Source organism: Salvelinus fontinalis, chromosome 12 (genome assembly GCF_029448725.1).
Source record: "Salvelinus fontinalis isolate EN_2023a chromosome 12, ASM2944872v1, whole genome shotgun sequence".
Taxonomy (NCBI): Eukaryota; Metazoa; Chordata; class Actinopteri; order Salmoniformes; family Salmonidae; genus Salvelinus; species Salvelinus fontinalis.
Genome location: NC_074676.1, coordinates 45159315 through 45182072, shown reverse-complemented (window position 1 = coordinate 45182072; position 22758 = coordinate 45159315). Strand labels below are relative to the sequence as shown.

General features: G+C 48.7%; 1 protein-coding gene across 1 annotated transcript in view; it reads left to right on the top strand.

The window, feature by feature from the left end:
- The window catches only part of LOC129867491 (nuclear receptor subfamily 5 group A member 2-like), a 61213-nt gene that overhangs the window by 9180 nt on the left and 29275 nt on the right, over positions 1-22758 (top strand). The window contains exon 2 of the mRNA XM_055940933.1: positions 10621-10768. Within this exon, the coding sequence (XP_055796908.1) occupies positions 10621-10768 (148 nt within the window). The remainder of the gene's footprint in view (positions 1-10620; positions 10769-22758) is intronic.

Sequence of the window (22758 nt, the reverse complement as noted above, 5' to 3'; positions counted from 1 at the left end):
CACTATAACCACCACCACCACTATAACCACCACCACTATAACCACCACCACTATAACCACTACAACTATAACCACCACTATAACCACTACCACTATAACCACCACCACTATAACCACCACTATAACCACCACCACTATAACCACCACTATCACCACCACCACCACCACTATAACCACCACCACTATAACCACTACCACTATAACCACCACTATAATCACCACTATAACCACCACCACTAAAACCACCACCACTATAACCACCACCACCACCACTATAACCACCACCACTATAACCACCACCACCACCACTACTACTATAACCACCACCAATACAACCACCACCACCACTATAACCACCACCACCACCACTTTAACCACCACCAATACAACCACCACCACCACTATAACCACCACCACTATAACCACCACCACTATAACCACCACCACCACCACTACTACTATAACCACCACCAATACAACCACCACCACCACTATAACCACTACCACCACTATAACCACCACCACCGCTATAATAACCACTATAACCACCACTATAACCACAACCACTATAACCACCACCACCAGCACTATAACCACCACCACCACTATAACCACCACCACTATAACCACCACCACTATAACCACCACCACTATAACCACCACCACCACTATAACCACTACCACTATAACCACTACCACCACCACCACTATAACCACCACCACTATAACCAACACCACCACTATAACCACTACCACTATAACCACCACTATAACCACCACTATAACCACCACCACTATAACCAACACCACCACTATAACAACCACCACTATAACCACCACCACTATAACCACCAGCACCACCACTATAACCACCACCACTATAACCACCACTATAACCACCACTATAACCACCACCACTATAACCACCACCACTATAACCACCACCACCACTATAACCACCACCACCACTATAACCACCACCACTATAACCACCACCACCACTATAACCACCACCACTATAACCACCACCACTATAACCACCACCACTATAACCACCACCACTATAACCACCACCACTATAACCACCACCACTATAACCACCACCACTATAACCACCAACACCACTATAACCACCACCACTATAACCACCACCACTATAACCACCACCACTATAACCACCACCACTATAACCACCACCACTATAACCACCACCACCACCACTATAACCACCACCACCACTATAACCACCACCACTATAACCACCACCACTATAACCACTACCACTATAACCACCACTATAACCACTACCACTATAACCACCACTATCACCACTACCACTATAACCACCACCACCACTATAACCACCACCACTATAACCACCACCACTATAACCACCACCACTATAACCACCACCACTATAACAACCACCACTATAACCACCACTATAACCACCACCACTATAACCACCACCACTATAACCACCACCACTATAACCACCACTATAACCACCACCACTATAACCACCACCACTATAACCACCACCACTATAACCACCACCACTATAACCACCACCACCACTATAACCACCACCACTATAACCACCACCACTATAACCACCACCACTATAACCACCACCACTATAACCACTACCACTATAACCAACAATATAACCACCACCACTATAACCACCACCACTATCACCACCACCACTATAACCACCACCACTATAACCACCACCACTATAACCACCACCACTATAACCACCACCACCACCACTATAACCACCACCACTATAAACACCACTATAACCACTACCACTATAACCACCACCACTATAACCACCACCACTATAACCAACAATATAACCACCACCACTATAACCACCACCACTATAACCACCACCACTATAACCACCACCACTATAACCACTACCACTATAACCACCACCACTATAACCACCACTATAACCACCACCACTATAACCACCACCACTATAACCACCACCACCACTATAACCACCACTATAACCACCACCACTATAACCACCACCACCACTATAACCACCACTATAACCACCACCACTATAACCACCACCACCACTATAACCACCACTATCACCACCACTATAACCACCACCACTATAACCACCACCACTATAACCACCACCACCACTATAACCACCACTATAACCACCACCACCACTATAACCACCACCACCACCACTATAACCACTACCACTATAACCACCACCACTATAACCACCACCACCACTATAACCACTACCACTATAACCACCACCACTATAACCACCACCACCACTATAACCACCACTATAACCAACACCACCACTATAACCACCACTATAACCACCACCACTATAACCACCACCACTATAACCACCACCACCACCACTATAACCACCACCACTATAACCACCACCACTATAACCACCACCACTATAACCACCACCACTATAACCACCACCACCACCACCACTATAACCACCACCACTATAACCACCACTATAACCACCACCACCACCACCACTATAACCACTACCACTATAACCACCACCACTATAACCACCACCACTATAACCAACAATATAACCACCACCACTATAACCACCACCACTATAACCACCACCACTATAACCACCACCACTATAACCACTACCACTATAACCACCACCACTATAACCACCACTATAACCACCACCACTATAACCACCACCACTATAACCACCACCACCACTATAACCAGCACTATAACCACCACCACTATAACCACCACCACTATAACCACTGTCTTTGAAGTAGAACACTTTAATCCAAATTTCTGAACGATTTAGAGCTCAATTCAATCCGTAGCGCTGAAGAGCCATGCTATAGCGGGATAGAAATTTTAAAGGCAATGTTTTCGCATTAGCGGAGACTGCATTCACGGTAAATTATGCATACGTCAGCTCAATCAGAAATTACCTTTAAAAACACACACACACACACACACACACACACACACACACACGCACGCACGCACGCACACACACACACACACACACACACACACACACACACACACACACATTGACACACACACACACACACACACACACACACATTGACACACACACACACACATTGACACACACACACACACACACACACACACACACACACACACACACACACACACACACACACACACACACACACACACACACACACACACACACACACACACACACACACACACAGGCCCAAACACACTTTCACACTCATCATTTGCTGTTGCTACTCTGTTTTTCCTTTTACTCTTATTATTATATATCCTGATGCCTAGTCACTTTACCCTGCCTTCATGTACATATCTACCTCAAATACCTTATTATTATCTATCCTGATGTCTAGTCACTTTACCCTGTCTTCATGTACATATCTATCTGAAATACCTTATTATTATCTATCCTGATGCCTAGTCACTTTACCCTGCCTTCATGTACATATCTACCTCAAATACCTTATTATTATCTATCCTGATGCCTAGTCACTTTACCCTGTCTTCATGTACATATCTATCTGAAATACCTTATTATTATCTATCCTGATGCCTAGTCACTTTACCCTGCCTTCATGTACATATCTACCTCAAATACCTTATTATTATATATCCTGATGTCTAGTCACTTTACCCCTGCCTTCATGTACATATCTACCTCAAATACCTTATTATTATCCATCCTTATATAGCTACCTGTATATAGCTCCACATTGATCTGGTACTGGTACTCCCTGTATATAGCTCCACATTGATCTGGTACTGGTACTCCCTGTATATAGCTCCACATTGATCTGTTACTGGTACTCCCTGTATATAGCTCCATAGTGATCTGATACTGGTACTTCCTGTATATAGCTCCATAGTGATCTGGTACTGGTACTTCCTGTATATAGCTCCACATTGATCTGGTACTGGTACTCCCTGTATATAGCTCCACATTGATCTGGTACTGGTACTCCCTGTATATAGCTCCACATTGATCTGGTACTCCCTGTATATAGCTCCACATTGATCTGGTACTGGTACTCCCTGCATATAGCTCCACATTGATCTGTTACTGGTACTCCCTGTATATAGCTCCATAGTGATCTGATACTGGTACTTCCTGTATATAGCTCCATAGTGATCTGGTACTGGTACTTCCTGTATATAGCTCCATAGTTATCTGGTACTAGTACTTCCTGTATATAGCTCCATATTGATCTGGTACTTCCTGTATATAGCTCCACCTTGATCTGGTGCTGGCACTTCCTGTATATAGCTCCACATTGATCTGGTACTATTACTCCCTGTATATAGCTCCACATTGATCTGGTACTGGTACTCCCTGTATATAGCTCCATAGTGATCTGATACTGGTACTTCCTGTATATAGCTCCATAGTGATCTGGTACTGGTACTTCCTGTATATAGCTCAATAGTGATCTGGTACTGGTACTTCCTGTATATAGCTCCATAGTGATCTGGTACTGGTACTTCCTGTATATAGCTCCATAGTGATCTGGTACTATTACTTCCTGTATATAGCTCCATAGTTATCTGGTACTGGTACTTCCTGTATATAGCTCCATAGTGATCTGGTACTATTACTTCCTGTATTTAGCTCCATTCTTGTGTATTTTATTTTTTTATTATTATTTGTTTAACTCTGCATCGTTGGGAAGGGTTCGTAAGCAAGCTGTTTATGGTAAAGTCTACATCCGTTGTATTCGGGGCATTTGTCACAATTTATTTTTTTACCTTAAGGCTAGGAAGCCATAACCCAAGGCATTGACATCAAGAGTCCAATCCTTCATTGAAGTTATTTCATGCACAGTTGGTTTTCTATAAATTGATTGACACCTTAGGAGGGAGGGGGGGGGGGGTTGACTTTTCACTGACTCATCATTTCCACCACATCATAAAAGGAATGAGGGAGATGAAGAGGGGGAGAGAGAGAGAGATGGAGAAAGAGAGGAGAAAAGAGATATTCTGAGAGAGAGAGAGAGAGAGAGAAGGGAGAGATGGAGAGAGAGAGAGGGAGAGATGGAGAGACAGAGAGACAGAGAGAGAAAGATGGAGTGATGGAGAGACAGAGAGAGAGAGAGAGAGAGAGAGAGAGAGAGAGAGAGAGAGAGAGAGAGAGAGACGACGTGAGGAGGAGAGGAAAAAGCTGGCGTGTATCTCGGGATCCTACCAGCCTGATGATTTAAAACATTTTATTCATCATATTTAATTAATGCGACTCCCGGGGACCCCTTCCTCAGCTGCCTACCTTCCCAGAGAAACAGCCCTATGCTCACCCCTTCCTCAGCTGGCTACCTTCCCAGAGAAACAGCCCTATCCTCACCCCTTCCTCAGCTGTCTACCTTCCCAGAGAAACAGTCCTGTCCCTACCCCTCCCTCAGCTGTCTACCTTCCCAGAGAAACAGCCCTATCCTCTCCCCTCCCTCAGCCGTCTACCTTCCCAGAGAAACAGTCCTGTCCCTACCCCTCCCTCAGCCGTCTACCTTCCCAGAGAAACAGTCCTGTCCCTACCCTCCCTCAGCCGTCTACCTTCCCAGAGAAACAGTCCTATCCCTACCCCTCCCTCAGCTGTCTACCTTCCCAGAGAAACAGCCCTATCCTCTCCCCTCCCTCAGCCGTCTACCTTCCCAGAGAAACAGTCCTGTCCCTACCCCTCCCTCAGCTGTCTACCTTCTCAGAGAAACAGCCCTATCCCTCCCTCTACCTTCCCCAAGAAACCCTGGCACAGTCAATTATGCTAATGTTTGTCAATAAATATTAAAATGTAATATGGCCAGACTACTGTGAGTGGCAGCTATAGACTTGCCTCCCAGACAAATTTGTTGCTGCTGCAGATATTAAGTGCACCTGAAAGGGCTTTCGGTGTGCCACGGGGCCAGCACCGGGCCAGACCATGAGGAGGGGCGGGCCTGGGGGACCTCCAGGGGGGGGGGGGGCTCACACGCTCTCACCCCTCGCCCCTCTCACCCCTCATCCCTCTCTCTCCCCGACCCCCGCATCCAGACGCAGAGGAGGGGAGAAGAGGGGGCTGGAGATGGAGAGGAGGGGGAAGGAGAGAGGTGAACACGCGCTCTCTCTCTGTCTTTCTCTCTCTCTCCTCTCTCCGTCTCTCTCCTTCTCTCTCCGTCTCTCTCCGTCTCTCTCTCTCCAGTCAGATTAATATAATAGTTTGTTTAAAAAGTTTGCATGCTTTACAAGAATAACGATTTCCCTAATAATCGTGTTTATACGGACACATCTGAAATCAGACTACCTGATCACTACCTTCAGTCAAGCAATAAATGAGGAAATCGGCAATCAAAATAAACATTCTACCACAGCAACCATGTTATTTTTGCTAAGCCTATGTGAGTGCGGACATGTAAAGTTTGTATGTAAAACCTATATCTAAGATACATACAGTGTCTTCAGAAAGTGTTCACACCCTTTGACCTTTTCCACATTTTGTTGTTGTACAGCCTGAATTTAAAATTGATTAAAACATTTTTATTAACTGGCTTACACACAGCACCCCATAATGTCAAAGTGGAATAATGTTTTTAGACATTTTTACTGATTAATAACAAATTAAAAGCTGAAATGTCTTGAGTCATTAAGTATTCAACCCTTTTGTTATGGCAAGCCTAAATAAATTCAGGAGTAAAAATGTCACATAATAAGTTGCATTGAACTCAATATGTGTGAAATAATAGTGTTTAACATGATTTTTGAATGACTACCTCATGTCTGTACCCCACACATACAATTATCTGTAAGGTCCCTTAGTCAAGCAATGAATTTCAAACACAGATTAAACCACAAAGAGGTTTTCCAATGCCTCGCAAAGAAGGACACCTATTGGTAGATTGGCAAAGTCACTACAAAGACACAGGCATCCTTACTACAGTAACTCAGTTGATTTCAACATGAGACCAATAGTGACTTTAAAACAGTTACACAGTTTAATGGTTGTGTCAGGAGAAAACTGAGGATGACTCAACAACATTGTAGTTACTCCACAATACTAACCTTATTGACAGAGGGAAAAGAAGGAATCCTGTACAGAATTTAAAAATATTCCAAAACATGCATCCTGTTTGCAACAAGGCACTAAATTAATACTGCACAAAAATGTGTCAAAGAAATGTACTTTATGTCTTGAATACAAAGTATTTTGTTTGGGGCAAATTCAAAACAACACTTCACTGAGTACAATGGGGGCTGGGATTAAAAATACAAATAAAATAAATAAAAATATAGGCCAAAACACACTTCACAACAAGAGAAACAACACAACATAAAGAGAGACCTAAGACAATGACATAGCATGGCAGCAACACATGTTTTATTTAACTAGGCAAGTTAGTTAAGAACTATTTATTATTTGCAATGACAGCCTCGGAACCGTGTTCTGCCTTGTTCAGGGGTAGAACGACAGATTTATACCTTGTCAGCTCGGGGATTCGATCTTGCAACGTTTCAGTTACTAGTCCAACACTCTAACCACTAGGCTACCTGCCGCACATGACGACACAGCATGTTAGACAACACAGGAGAGAGAGAGAAAGCATAGTAAGGACATCATCTGACATCATAGTCAGGACATCTTATGACATCATAGTAAGGACATCATCTGACATCACAGTAAGGACATCTTATGACATCATAGTAAGGACATCATCTGACATCACAGTAAGGACATCTTATGACATCATAGTAATGACATCATCTGACATCATAGTAAGGACATCTTATGACATCATACTAAGGACATCATCTGAGCTGTATGTCAAGTAGAAGATGCCAATTGAGAAAATCCAATTGTTTTTACTTTCCAAAAGATGTTCATTCATCCACACAACACATGTTTCTCACCTCAACTTCAGTATACACTGCATAGGAGTGTGTAGTGTGAGATCAACCATTAGCTGGACCAGTCACCTGTTGTACTTCATTGTATGAATGAATCACATTTTATTTTAGTATCAAATCGCATCAAAATTATCATTCTTCTTCCGGTATTCTCTGCATCGCATAAAGAGTGAAAAAATAAACATCAAAATCAATACATAATAGTAAATGACATCCCTAGAGCAGTACAATATTATATATACATCCCTAGACTAGTACAATATTATACATACATCCCTAAAGCAGTACAATAATATACATACATCCTGTATACACACACACACACACACACACACACACACACACACACACACACACACACACACACACACACACACACACACACACACACACACACACACACACACACACACACACACACACACACACACACACACACACACACACACACATATATACAAATAAATAAATATAGAAAAAATAGGGGAAAAAGAAACAGAAGTCATCTGAACCCAATCTGGCACAAGGAGATGATTCATGTGGGAGACAAACCAATACACACTCCATTATCCAACATGCTGTTATAGTACTGCTTGGGCTACAACATGCTTTTATTGTACTGCTTGGATGACAACATGCTGTTATAGTACTGCTTGGATGACAACATGCTGTTATGGTACTGCTTGGATGACAACATGCTGTTATAGTACTGCTTGGGCTACACCATGCTGTTATAGTACTGCTTGGGCTACAACATGCTGTTATAGTACTGCTTGGATGACAACATGCTGTTATAGTACTGCTTGGGCTACAACATGCTGTTATAGTACTGCTTGGATGACAACATGCTGTTATGGTACTGCTTGGGCTACAACAGGCTGTTATGGTACTGCTTGGGCTACAACATGCTGTTATGGTACTGCTTGGGCTACAACATGCTGTTATAGTACTGCTTGGGCTACAACATGCTGTTATAGTACTGCTTGGGCTACAACATGCTGTTATAGTACTGCTTGGGCTACAACATGCTGTTATAGTACTGCTTGGGCTACAACATGCTGTTATAGTACTGCTTGGGCTACAACATGCTGTTATAGTACTGCTTGGGCTACAACATGCTGTTATAGTACTGCTTGGGCTACAACATGCTGTTATGGTACTGCTTGGATGACAACATGCTGTTATGGTACTGCTTGGATGACAACATGCTGTTATAGTACTGCTTGGGCTACAACATGCTGTTATAGTACTGCTTGGGCTACAACATGCTGTTATAGTACTGCTTGGGCTACAACATGCTGTTATAGTACTGCTTGGGCTACAACATGCTGTTATAGTACTGCTTGGGCTACAACATGCTGTTATAGTACTGCTTGGGCTACAACATGCTGTTATAGTACTGCTTGGGCTACAACATGCTGTTATAGTACTGCTTGGGCTACAACATGCTGTTATAGTACTGCTTGGGCTACAACATGCTGTTATAGTACTGCTTGGGCTACAACATGCTGTTATAGTACTGCTTGGGCTACAACATGCTGTTATAGTACTGCTTGGGCTACAACATGCTGTTATAGTACTGCTTGGGCTACAACATGCTGTTATAGTACTGCTTGGGCTACAACATGCTGTTATAGTACTGCTTGGGCTACAACATGCTGTTATAGTACTGCTTGGGCTACAACATGCTGTTATAGTACTGCTTGGGCTACAACATGCTGTTATAGTACTGCTTGGGCTACAACATGCTGTTATAGTACTGCTTGGGCTACAACATGCTGTTATAGTACTGCTTGGGCTACAACATGCTGTTATAGTACTGCTTGGGCTACAACATGCTGTTATAGTACTGCTTGGGCTCCAACATGCTGTTATGGTACTGCTTGGGCTACAACATGCTGTTATAGTACTGCTTGGATGACAACATGCTGTTATAGTACTGCTTGGGCTACAACATGCTGTTATAGTACTGCTTGGGCTACAACATGCTGTTATAGTACTGCTTGGATGACAACATGCTGTTATGGTACTGCTTGGATGACAACATGCTGTTATTGTACTGCTTGGATGACAACATGCTGTTATAGTACTGCTTGGGCTACAACATGCTGTTATAGTACTGCTTGGGCTACAACATGCTGTTATAGTACTGCTTGGGCTACAACATGCTGTTATAGTACTGCTTGGGCTACAACATGCTGTTATAGTACTGCTTGGGCTACAACATGCTGTTATAGTACTGCTTGGGCTACAACATGCTGTTAAAGTACTGCTTGGGCTACAACATGCTGTTATAGTACTGCTTGGGCTACAACATGCTGTTATAGTACTGCTTGGGCTACAACATGCTGTTATAGTACTGCTTGGGCTACAACATGCTGTTATAGTACTGCTTGGGCTACAACATGCTGTTAAAGTACTGCTTGGGCTACAACATGCTGTTATAGTACTGCTTGGGCTACAACATGCTGTTATAGTACTGCTTGGGCTACAACATGCTGTTATAGTACTGCTTGGGCTACAACATGCTGTTATAGTACTGCTTGGGCTACAACATGCTGTTAAAGTACTGCTTGGGCGATATTTACTAAATCGAAGTGTAACGTGCAAATGTTGCTCCTGTCATTCCGTAGAGGAAATAAACTAGACAATGAAATGTGTGTGTGTTTGTGTGTGCCCTCTCCCATTCCCCCTCTCCTGCAGGTGGATTATGCTGTAATTGCCTCCCAAGCCGGAGCTACTCTAAACAACCTGATGAGCCACGCTCAGGAGCTGGTGGGCAAGCTGCGCTCCCTGCAGCTGGACCAGAGGGAGTTCGTCTGCCTCAAGTTCCTGGTACTGTTCAGCTTGGGTGAGTATCCAAGGGGTGGGGGGCAGGAGTTTGGTGGAGAGAGGAGGAGGGGTGTCTGACTACCAGAGAGAGGGAGGCTGGGGGGCTGGGTGAGGGAGAGGGAGAGGTTGGGAGGGTTGCTCAGCTTCGGTGAGTTACAGGGGGGAGAGGCTGCGGTGGGGGAGGAGGGAGGCTGCGGTGGGGGAGGACATTGAGAGGGTGAGAGGTGAGGTAGGGGAACAGAGAGAACAGGCAAACACACACACATACCTAAGAAAGCATGTTAAATATTCTGTGTGTGTGTGTTTGTTGGTCAACCATGGGACTTTTCTCACCGTTTCCCCTTCGTAACTTGCACCTTCTCACTCCGGTAGTTTACCATTATTTCAAGACCATGTGATATGTTTCGCCTAGCCTACTGTGGACACTGGTTCCCCCTATCAAACACGGACTTCTAGGGATGATGCTTTCTATCAGGAATGATTGACGGAATTGTTATGTACTTGGCTGTTCGTCAAACACATATTACCATATCAGTTGCATTTTCACATCTGATCTCAACACAATCTCAGACCCAACCACACCCCTTCTCACCCCTCCACCTCTTCTTCTCACACCTCCCTCTCCTCCTCCCTCTCCTCATCAACCCCTCTCAGGACCACCTGGAATAGGGCTTAACTTCTCCCACCTCCCGCTAAACAAAGGAGCAGCGTCCCTTGTGTTTTGGGTGTTTGTGGCAGAGTGGTGGGAGGGGGGAGGGGTGAGAGGGGAGGCTGGGTGGGTGGGTGTGATGAGGGATTTGTGGGGTTGATGGTCTAAATAATTTGCCCGGACCATCATCCATAACATCATCCATTATGAAAGACTCACCTGAGGGAAGGCCCACGGTGCAGCCTGTTTTCTGGTGCTGCCTGTTCTCTGGTGCTGCCTGTTCTCTGGTGCTGCCTGTTCTCTGGTGCTGCCTGTTCTCTGGTGCTGCCTGTTCTCTGGTGCTGCCTGTTCTCTGGTGCTGCCTGTTCTCTGGTGCAGCCTGTTCTCCGGTGCTGCCTGTTTTCTGGTACTGCCTGTTCTCCGGTGCTGCCTGTTTTCTGGTGCTGCCTGTTCTCTGGTGCTGCCTGTTCTCTGGTGCTGCCTGTTTTCTGGTGCTGCCTGTTCTCTGGTGCTGCCTGTTTTCTGGTGCTGCCTGTTCTCTGGTGCTGCCTGTTCTCTGGTGCTGCCTGTTCTCTGGTGCTGCCTGTTCTCTGGTGCTGCCTGTTCTCTGGTGCTGCCTGTTCTCTGGTGCTGCCTGTTCTCTGGTGCTGCCTGTTCTCTGGTGCTGCCTGTTCTCTGGCGCTGCCTGTTTTCTGGTGCTGCCTGTTCTCTGGTGCTGCCTGTTCTCTGGTGCAGCCTGTTCTCTGGTGCTGCCTGTTCTCTGGTGCTGCCTGTTCTCTGGTGCTGCCTGTTCTCTGGTGCAGCCGGGGCCCCCGGTAGACGCTACGGAGAGAGGCCTGGAAACAAACACTAAAGCCAGGAGATTAGAAGGTTAATATATAGATCTGATTAATATCATCCCACAGTCTAGGGGAGTGTGAGTGTGTGCGTGCGTGTGTGAATGCATGCATAAATGTGTAGGTGTTTTTTACTGTACTGTGTGTGTGTGTGTGTGTGTGTGTGTGTGTGTGTGTGTGTGTGTGTGTGTGTGTGTGTGTGTGTGTGTGTGTGTGTGTGTGTGTGTGTGTGTGTGTGTGTGTGTGTGTGTGTGTGTGTAATTTACTCCATCTAAGGAGCCAATAATAGGGAGATAATGAAATGAGGCATGAAACTACTCCCATGCAGTTCTGTGTGAATACAGAAAGCAAAATGAGGTGAAACACTCTTTAATTCAAGCAATAGCACTGATACATTCTACCTGATACATGTTACCTGATACATGTTACCTGATACATGCTACCTGATACATGTTACCTGATACATGTTACCTGATACATGCTACCTGATACATGCTACCTGATACATGTTACCTGATACATGCTACATGTTACCTGATACATTCTACCTGATACATGTTACCTGATACATGTTACCTGATACATGCTACCTGATACATGCTACATGTTACCTGATACATTCTACCTGATACATGTTACCTGATACATGCTACGTGATACATGTTACCTGATACATGTTACCTGATACATGCTACCTGATACTTGCTACCTAAGTTAGTAAGTTATTCCTACTATGGGTCAGTGTTGACAATAGATAGGGGACCATCCCTTGCTCCAATTACCTATCAAGTGGAGCACACCTTTTTATCAGCTTCACATCACAAGTATTATGCAGCTACGGCAGGATACAAATAGACATCACATGTTATACAGCTACGGCAGGATACAAATAGATATCACATGTTATACAGCTACGGCAGGATACAAATAGACATCACATGTTATACAGCTACGGCAGGATACAAATAGACATCACATGTTATACAGCTACGGCAGGATACAAATAGATATCACATGTTATACAGCTACGGCAGGATACAAATAGATATCACATGTTATACAGCTACTGCAGGTATACAAATAGACATCACATGTTATACAGCTACTGCAGGATACAAATAGACATCACATGTTATACAGCTACGGCAGGATACAAATAGACATCACATGTTATACAGCTACGGCAGGTCTACAAATAGATATCACATGTTATACAGCTACGGCAGGTATACAAATAGACATCACATGTTATACAGCTACGGCAGGATACAAATAGACATCACATGTTATACAGCTACGGCAGGTCTACAAATAGACATCACATGTTATACAGCTACGGCAGGTATACAAATAGACATCACATGTTATACAGCTACGGCAGGTATACAAATAGACATCACATGTTATACAGCTACGGCAGGATACAAATAGATATCACATGTTATACAGCTACGGCAGGTATACAAATAGACATCACATGTTATACAGCTACGGCAGGTATACAAATAGATATCACATTGGTAGAAGTGCATGATTCCATTTTTGTTTTGACGTACTGTATGTGCACATTTTACAATTATGCGAGTTAATATGCCGTAGTTGTCACTCCAACCTTGTCCTTCCCTCATGGCTTGACAGTCAATTCTCTCGTATAGATGAGTGTTACACAATAGAACTACATCCGAGGATATATAGAGCATCTTGAATCAGATTGAGATTGACTGGCATTTGGATGTATAGACATCCTTTAAAGACTGTTGGTCGAGAGATGCTTGGTAGAATTCTGATCACCCGAATGTAGAGATCGATGTGAGATAAAGGCACCAGTCAGTCCAAGGCCGATTGTGTGTGAGACGGGTTAACAAGCACACACACACACACACACACACACACACACACACACACACACACACACACACACACACACACACACACACACACACACACACACACACACACACACACACACACATACACACGCTCTCACACACACACACACACACACACACCCATACACACGCTCACTCACACACAAACACGCACGCGCGCACACACACGCACACTCACTCACACTCACACTCACACACACACACACACACACACACACACACACACAGACACACACACACACACACACACACACACACACACACACACACACACACACACACACACACACACACACACACACACACACACACACACACACACACACATAGCTCTTCCAACTCCAGCTTGCCACACAAGGCCAAATCCAGATCAGACGAAAACACACAGACACACGCACACCAATCCTGGACAGGCCTCTTCTCTTATACATGTACCCCTTCACATTTAAGCTCAAATGAAGCCTTTGAAAGGAAATCAAAGGTCCATTTCCCCTGGCCTGACATTAGTCTACCCCATAGCTCTAACCCTGGCGTTCTCAATCAGCGCGTCAACACTAGTGCGATCAGTCAGTGTCGCTAACTGCTTGGCTCTTTGTAAAGCTGCCCGTCAATAAAGAAAATGATAGATTGCTTAGGACCCAGGAAGAGTCACATGTCTCTTTGTGGTGTGGTGTTGAGAGAGAGGGTGTGTGTATGTGTTCCATTGTGTTCTCTCTCCTCTTTTCTGCTGCTACTTGGCTCTGTTTACATCTTGCCATCTCTTACCCCCGACCCCTCTCACAGTTACACTTCTATTTTCTCTTTCTTTCCTTGGCTCTCTTTTTCTCCATTTGTCCATTCTTCTACATCCCTCTCTCTCTCCCTTTCTCCAGTCAGTCTGAAGAGAGAAGTGTGTGTGTGTGTGTGTGTGTGTGTGTGTGTGTGTGTGTGTGTGTGTGTGTGTGTGTGTGTGTGTGTGTGTGTGTGTGTGTGTGTGTGTGTGTGTGTGTGTGTGTGTGTGTGTGTGTGTGTGTGTGTGTGTGTGTGTGTGTGTGTGTGTGTGTGTGTGTGCGTGTGTGTGTGTGCGTTTGTTACATTACAGATGCGGTGATATCAGCATAAGTGGGCAGTTAGGGGAGCTTGGGGTGACCCCAGATCTCGAGGTCAGCCTCAGTCATGTGTAATTGTGTGAGGCAGCCCCTTTCATGACCAGTCAGAAGCCAGTGAAACCAGGGAACACCAGGGAATGACAGGGAACACCAGGGAAAGCAGGTAATGCCAGGGAAAGCCAGGGAATGTCAGGGGATGACAGGGAACACCAGGGAACACCAGGGAACGCCAGAGAATGCCATGGAAAGCCAGGGATGCCAGGGGATGACAGGGAACGCCAGGGAACGTCAGGGAATGCCATGGAATGTCAGGGAACGTCAGGGAAAGCCAGGGAACGCCAGAGAAAGCCAGGGAATGCCAGGGGATGATAGAGAACACCAAGGAACACCAGGGAATGTCAGGGAATGCCAGGGAACACCATGGAACATCAGGGAATTCAAGGGAACGCCGGGGAAAGCCAGGGAATGCCAGGGAAAGCCAGGAACACCAGGTAAAGCCAGGGAATGCCAGGGGATGACAGGGAACACCAGGGAACGTCAGGGAATGTCAGGGAATGCCAGGGAATGTCAGGGAATGCCAGGGAACAGTTTGTGAGTTTGTGCCCAATATTTAACTCCAGGGAACACCAGGGAATGCCAGGGAAATCCAGGGAAAGCCAGGGAATGCCATGGACAGCCAGGGAATGCCAGGGAATGCCAGGGGATGACAGGGAACGCCAGAGAACACCAGGGAATGTCAGGGAGCACTTAGGAATGTCAGGGAACGCCAGGGAATGCCAGGGAATGTCAGGGACCGCCAGGGAACACCAGGGAATGTCAGGGAATGCCAGAGAATGTCAGGGAATGCCAGGGAACGCCAGGGAATGTCAGGGAATGCCAGGGAACTTCAGGGAATGTCAGGGAATGCCAGGGAATGCCAGGGAACGCCATGAAAAGCCGGAACGCCGGGCTGTGCTGGTAGGTGCTCCACACAGGGGACAGAGCACTAATTACCATTCCCAGATTCTGTCCCTTTTTCTACCTATTTTCTCAAAGAGACAAAAAAACTAACGATCACTCACAGGTACTCAGATGACTGCTTGTGTTCCATCACAGTCTTAGGAGTAGTGTTTTCCGGGCTAGTATGTAGGTTCCTTCCCACCTAGCTAGCCTCCTTTGCACCCTTGCTAATAAAGCTGGAGTTCGATTGTTCTCATTGAATTGCCTTTTTGGGGGATGTTGGCAGCATTTGCTGTTGATTTGGAGATCGTTACATCTCACCTAAAAATAAAACCAAGGGGAACACACTGAATCATTTTCAAGAGGCTTTAATAAAACATTCAGTTTCCTTCTCCCTTTAATCCCTCTTCAGACGTTTGAATTGGTCTGATCTGGTATAAGTTCTGGAATCAGCTGTGTTAGAGCCGTACAGTGAGGAGGGTGTGAGGACTGGACAGTGAGGAGGGTGTTAGAGCCGTACAGTGAGGAGGGTGTTAGGACTGGACAGTGAGGAGGGTGTTAGGACTGGACAATGAGGAGGGTGTTAGGACTGGACAGTGAGGAGGGTGTGAGGACTGGACAGTGAGGAGGGTGTTAGGACTGGACAGTGAGGAGGGTGTGAGGACTGGACAGTGAGGAGGGTGTTAGGACTGGACAGTGAGGAGGGTGTTAGGACTGGACAATGAGGAGGGTGTTAGGACTGGACAGTGAGGAGGGTGTTAGGACTGGACAATGAGGAGGGTGTTAGGACTGGACAGTGAGGAGGGTGTGAGGACTGGACAGTGAGGAGGGTGTTAGGACTGGACAGTGAGGAGGGTGTGAGGACTGGACAGTGAGGAGGGTGTTAGGACTGGACAGTGAGGAGGGTGTTAGAGCCGTACAGTGAGGAGGGTGTGAGGACTGGACAGTGAGGAGGGTGTGAGGACTGGACAGTGAGGAGGGTGTTAGAGCCGTACAGTGATGAGGGTGTGAGGACTGGACAGTGAGGAGGGTGTGAGGACTGGACAGTGAGGAGGGTGTTAGAGCCGTACAGTGAGGAGGGTGTGAGGACTGGACAGTGAGGAGGGTGTGAGGACTGGACAGTGAGGAGGGTGTGAGGACTGGACAGTGAGGAGGGTGTGAGGACTGGACAGTGAGGAGGGTGTGAGGACTGGACAATGAGGAGGGTGTGAGGACTGGACAGTGAGGAGGGTGTGAGGACTGGACAGTGAGGAGGGTGTGAGGACTGGACAGTGAGGAGGGTGTGAGGACTGGACAGTGAGGAGGGTGTTAGGCCTGGACAGTGAGGAGGGTGTTAGGACTGGACAGTGAGGAGGGTGTTAGGACTGGACATTGAGGAGGGTGTTAGGACTGGACATTGAGGAGGGTGTGAGGACTGGACAATGAGGAGGGTGTTAGGACTGGACAGTGAGGAGGGTGTGAGGACTGGACATTGAGGAGGGTGTTAGGACTGGACATTGAGGAGGGTGTTAGGACTGGACATTGAGGAGGGTGTGAGGACTGGACAATGAGGAGGGTGTTAGGACTGGACATTGAGGAGGGTGTTAGGACTGGACAGTGAGGAGGGTGTGAGGACTGGACAATGAGGAGGGTGTTAGGACTGGACAATGAGGAGGGTGTTAGGACTGGACAATGAGGAGGGTGTTAGGACTGGACAGTGAGGAGGGTGTGAGGACTGGACAATGAGGAGGGTGTTAGGACTGGACAGTGAGGAGGGTGTGAGGACTGGACATTGAGGAGGGTGTTAGGACTGGACAGTGAGGAGGGTGTGAGGACTGGACAGTGAGGAGGGTGTGAGGACTGGACATTGAGGAGGGTGTTAGGACTGGACAGTGAGGAGGGTGTGAGGACTGGACAGTGTTGAGGGTGTTAGAGCCGTACAGTGAGGAGGGTGTGAGGACTGGACAGTGAGGAGGGTGTGAGGACTGGACAGTGAGGAGGGTGTTAGAGCCGTACAGTGAGGAGGGTGTGAGGACTGGACAGTGAGGAGGGTGTGAGGACTGGACAGTGAGGAGGGTGTGAGGACTGGACAGTGAGGAGGGTGTGAGGACTGGACAGTGAGGAGGGTGTGAGGACTGGACAATGAGGAGGGTGTGAGGACTGGACAGTGAGGAGGGTGTTAGGACTGGACAGTGAGGAGGGTGTGAGGACTGGACAGTGAGGAGGGTGTGAGGACTGGACAGTGAGGAGGGTGTTAGGACTGGACAGTGAGGAGGGTGTTAGGACTGGACAGTGAGGAGGGTGTTAGGACTGGACATTGAGGAGGGTGTTAGGACTGGACATTGAGGAGGGTGTGAGGACTGGACAATGAGGAGGGTGTTAGGACTGGACAGTGAGGAGGGTGTGAGGACTGGACATTGAGGAGGGTGTTAGGACTGGACATTGAGGAGGGTGTTAGGACTGGACATTGAGGAGGGTGTGAGGACTGGACAATGAGGAGGGTGTTAGGACTGGACATTGAGGAGGGTGTTAGGACTGGACAGTGAGGAGGGTGTGAGGACTGGACAATGAGGAGGGTGTTAGGACTGGACAATGAGGAGGGTGTTAGGACTGGACAATGAGGAGGGTGTTAGGACTGGACAGTGAGGAGGGTGTGAGGACTGGACAATGAGGAGGGTGTTAGGACTGGACAGTGAGGAGGGTGTGAGGACTGGACATTGAGGAGGGTGTTAGGACTGGACAGTGAGGAGGGTGTGAGGACTGGACAGTGAGGAGGGTGTGAGGACTGGACATTGAGGAGGGTGTTAGGACTGGACAGTGAGGAGGGTGTGAGGACTGGACAGTGAGGAGGGTGTGAGGACTGGACAGTGAGGAGGGTGTGAGGACTGGACAATGAGGAGGGTGTGAGGACTGGACAGTGAGGAGGGTGTGAGGACTGGACAGTGAGGAGGGTGTTAGGACTGGACAATGAGGAGGGTGTGAGGACTGGACAGTGAGGAGGGTGTTAGGACTGGACAATGAGGAGGGTGTTAGGACTGGACAATGAGGAGGGTGTTAGGACTGGACAGTGAGGAGGGTGTGAGGACTGGACATTGAGGAGGGTGTTAGGACTGGACAGTGAGGAGGGTGTGAGGACTGGACAGTGAGGAGGGTGTGAGGACTGGACAGTGAGGAGGGTGTGAGGACTGGACAATGAGGAGGGTGTGAGGACTGGACAATGAGGAGGGTGTTAGGACTGGACAATGAGGAGGGTGTTAGGACTGGACAATGAGGAGGGTGTTAGGACTGGACAGTGAGGAGGGTGTGAGGACTGGACAGTGAGGAGGGTGTGAGGACTGGACAGTGAGGAGGGTGTGAGGACTGGACAGTGAGGAGGGTGTGAGGACTGGACAGTGAGGAGGGTGTGAGGACTGGACAGTGAGGAGGGTGTTAGGACTGGACAATGAGGAGGGTGTGAGGACTGGACAGTGAGGAGGGTGTTAGGACTGGACAGGACTGGACAGTGAGGAGGGTGTGAGGACTGGACAGTGAGGAGGGTGTGAGGACTGGACAGTGAGGAGGGTGTTAGGACTGGACAATGAGGAGGGTGTTAGGACTGGACAATGAGGAGGGTGTTAGGACTGGACAGTGAGGAGGGTGTGAGGACTGGACAGTGAGGAGGGTGTGAGGACTGGACAGTGAGGAGGGTGTGAGGACTGGACAGTGAGGAGGGTGTGAGGACTGGACAGTGAGGAGGGTGTGAGGACTGGACAGTGAGGATGGTGTTAGGACTGGACAATGAGGAGGGTGTGAGGACTGGACAGTGAGGAGGGTGTTAGGACTGGACAGGACTGGACAGTGAGGAGGGTGTGAGGACTGGACAGTGAGGAGGGTGTGAGGACTGGACAGTGAGGAGGGTGTTAGGACTGGACAATGAGGAGGGTGTGAGGACTGGACAGTGAGGAGGGTGTTAGGACTGGACAGTGAGGAGGGTGTGAGGACTGGACAGTGAGGAGGGTGTGAGGACTGGACAATGAGGAGGGTGTGAGGACTGGACAGTGAGGAGGGTGTGAGGACTGGCCAGTGAGGAGGGTGTGAGGACTGGACAGTGAGGAGGGTGTTAGGACTGGACAGTGAGGATGGTGTTAGGACTGGACAGTGAGGATGGCAGATATGAGGTCAGTGGATTTGTCAATTAGTCGGGCACTGAAGTGTCAAGAGGCATCCTCCTCTCAACCCCTCCACCCCTTCCAACCTCCCTAACCCCCATCCTCTCCTCCTCTCAAGCCCTCCACTCCTTCCAACCTCCCTAACCCCCATCCTCTCCTCCTCTCAAGCCCTCCTCCATTTCCAACCTCCCTAACCCCCATCGTCTCCTCCTCTCAACTCCTCCACCCCTTCCAACCTCCCTAACCCCCATCCTCTCCTCCTCTCAACCCCTCCACCCCTTCCAACCTCCCTAACCCCCACCCTCTCCTCCTCTCAAGCCCTCCTCCCCTTCCAACCTCCCTAACCCCCATCCTCTCCTCCTCTCAAGCCCTCCACCCCTTCCATCCTCCCTAACCCCCATCCTCTCCTCCTCTCAACCCCTCCACCCCTTCCAACCTCCCTAACCCCCATCCTCTCCTCCTCTCAACCCCTCCACCCCTTCCAACCTCCCTAACCCCCACCTGACCTCCTCTCAACCCCACCTCCCCTTCCAACCCCCCTAACCCCCATCCTCTACTCCTCTCAACCCCTCCACCCCTTCCAACCTCCCTAACCCCCATCCTCTCCTCCTCTCAACCCCTCCACCCCTTCCAACCTCCCTAACCCCCACCTGACCTCCTCTCAACCCCTCCACCCCTTCCAACCTCCCTAACCCCCATCCTCTCCTCCTCTCAACTCCTCCACCCCTTCCAACCTCCCTAACCCCCATCCTCTCCTCCTCTCAACTCCTCCACCCCTTTCAACCTCCCTAACCCCCATCCTCTTCTCCTCTCAAGCCCTCCTGCCCTTCCAACCTCCCTAGCCCCCATCCTCTCCTCCTCTCAACCCCTCCACCCCTTCCATCCTCCCTAACCCCCATCCTCTCCTCCTCTCAACCCCTCCACCCCTTCCAACCTCCCTAACCCCCATCCTCTCCTCCTCTCAAGCCCTCCTCCCTTTCCAACCTCCCTAACCCCCATCGTCTCCTCCTCTCAACTCCTCCACCCCTTCCAACCTCCCTAACCCCCATCCTCTCCTCCTCTCAACCCCTCCACCCCTTCCAACCTCCCTAACCCCCACCCTCTCCTCCTCTCAAGCCCTCCTCCCCTTCCAACCTCCCTAACCCTCATCCTCTCCTCCTCTCAAGCCCTCCACCCCTTCCATCCTCCCTAACCCCCATCCTCTCCTCCTCTCAACCCTTCCACCCCTTCCAACCTCCCTAACCCCCATCCTCTCCTCCTCTCAACCCCTCCACCCCTTCCAACCTCCCTAACCTCCACCTGACCTCCTCTCAACCCCACCTCCCCTTCCAACCCCCCTAACCCCCATCCTCTACTCCTCTCAACCCCTCCACCCCTTCCAACCTCCCTAACCCCCATCCTCTCCTCCTCTCAACCCCTCCACCCCTTCCAACCTCCCTAACCCCCACCTGACCTCCTCTCAACCCCTCCACCCCTTCCAACCTCCCTAACCCCCATCCTCTCCTCCTCTCAACTCCTCCACCCCTTCCAACCTCCCTAACCCCCATCCTCTCCTCCTCTCAACTCCTCCACCCCTTTCAACCTCCCTAACCCCCATCCTCTTCTCCTCTCAAGCCCTCCTGCCCTTCCAACCTCCCTAGCCCCCATCCTCTCCTCCTCTCAACCCCTCCACCCCTTCCATCCTCCCTAACCCCCATCCTCTCCTCCTCTCAACCCCTCCACCCCTTTCAACCTCCCTAACCCCCATCCTCTCCTCCTCTCAAGCCCTCCACCCCTTCCATCCTCCCTAACCCCCATCCTCTCCTCCTCTCAACCCCTCCACCCCTTCCAACCTCCCTAACCCCCATCCTCTCCTCCTCTCAACCCCTCCACCCCTTCCATCCTCCCTAACCCCCATCCTCTCCTCCTCTCAACCCCTCCACCCCTTCCAACCTCCCTAACCCCCATCCTCTCCTCCTCTCAACGCCTCCACCCCTTCCAACCTCCCTAACCCCCACCTGACCTCCTCTCAACCCCACCTCCCCTTCCAAACCCCCTAACCCCCATCCTCTCCTCCTCTCAACCCCTCCACCCCTTCCAACCTCCCTAACCCCCATCCTCTCCTATTCTCAACCCCTCCACCCCTTCCAACCTCCCTAACCCCCACCTGACCTCCTCTCAACCACACCACCCCTTCCAACCTCCCTAACCCCCATCCTCTCCTCCTCTCAACTCCTCCACCCCTTCCAACCTCCCTAACCCCCATCCTCACCTCCTCTCAACTCCTCCACCCCTTTCAACCTCCCTAACCCCCATCCTCTTCTCCTCTCAAGCCCTCCTCCCCTTCCAACGTCCCTAACCCCCATCCTCTCCTCCTCTCAACCCCTCCACACCTTCCATCCTCCCTAACCCCCATCCTCTCCTCCTCTCAACCCCTCCTCCCCTTCCAACCTCCCTAACCCCCATCCTCTCCTCCTCTCAACCCCTCCTCCCCTTCCAACC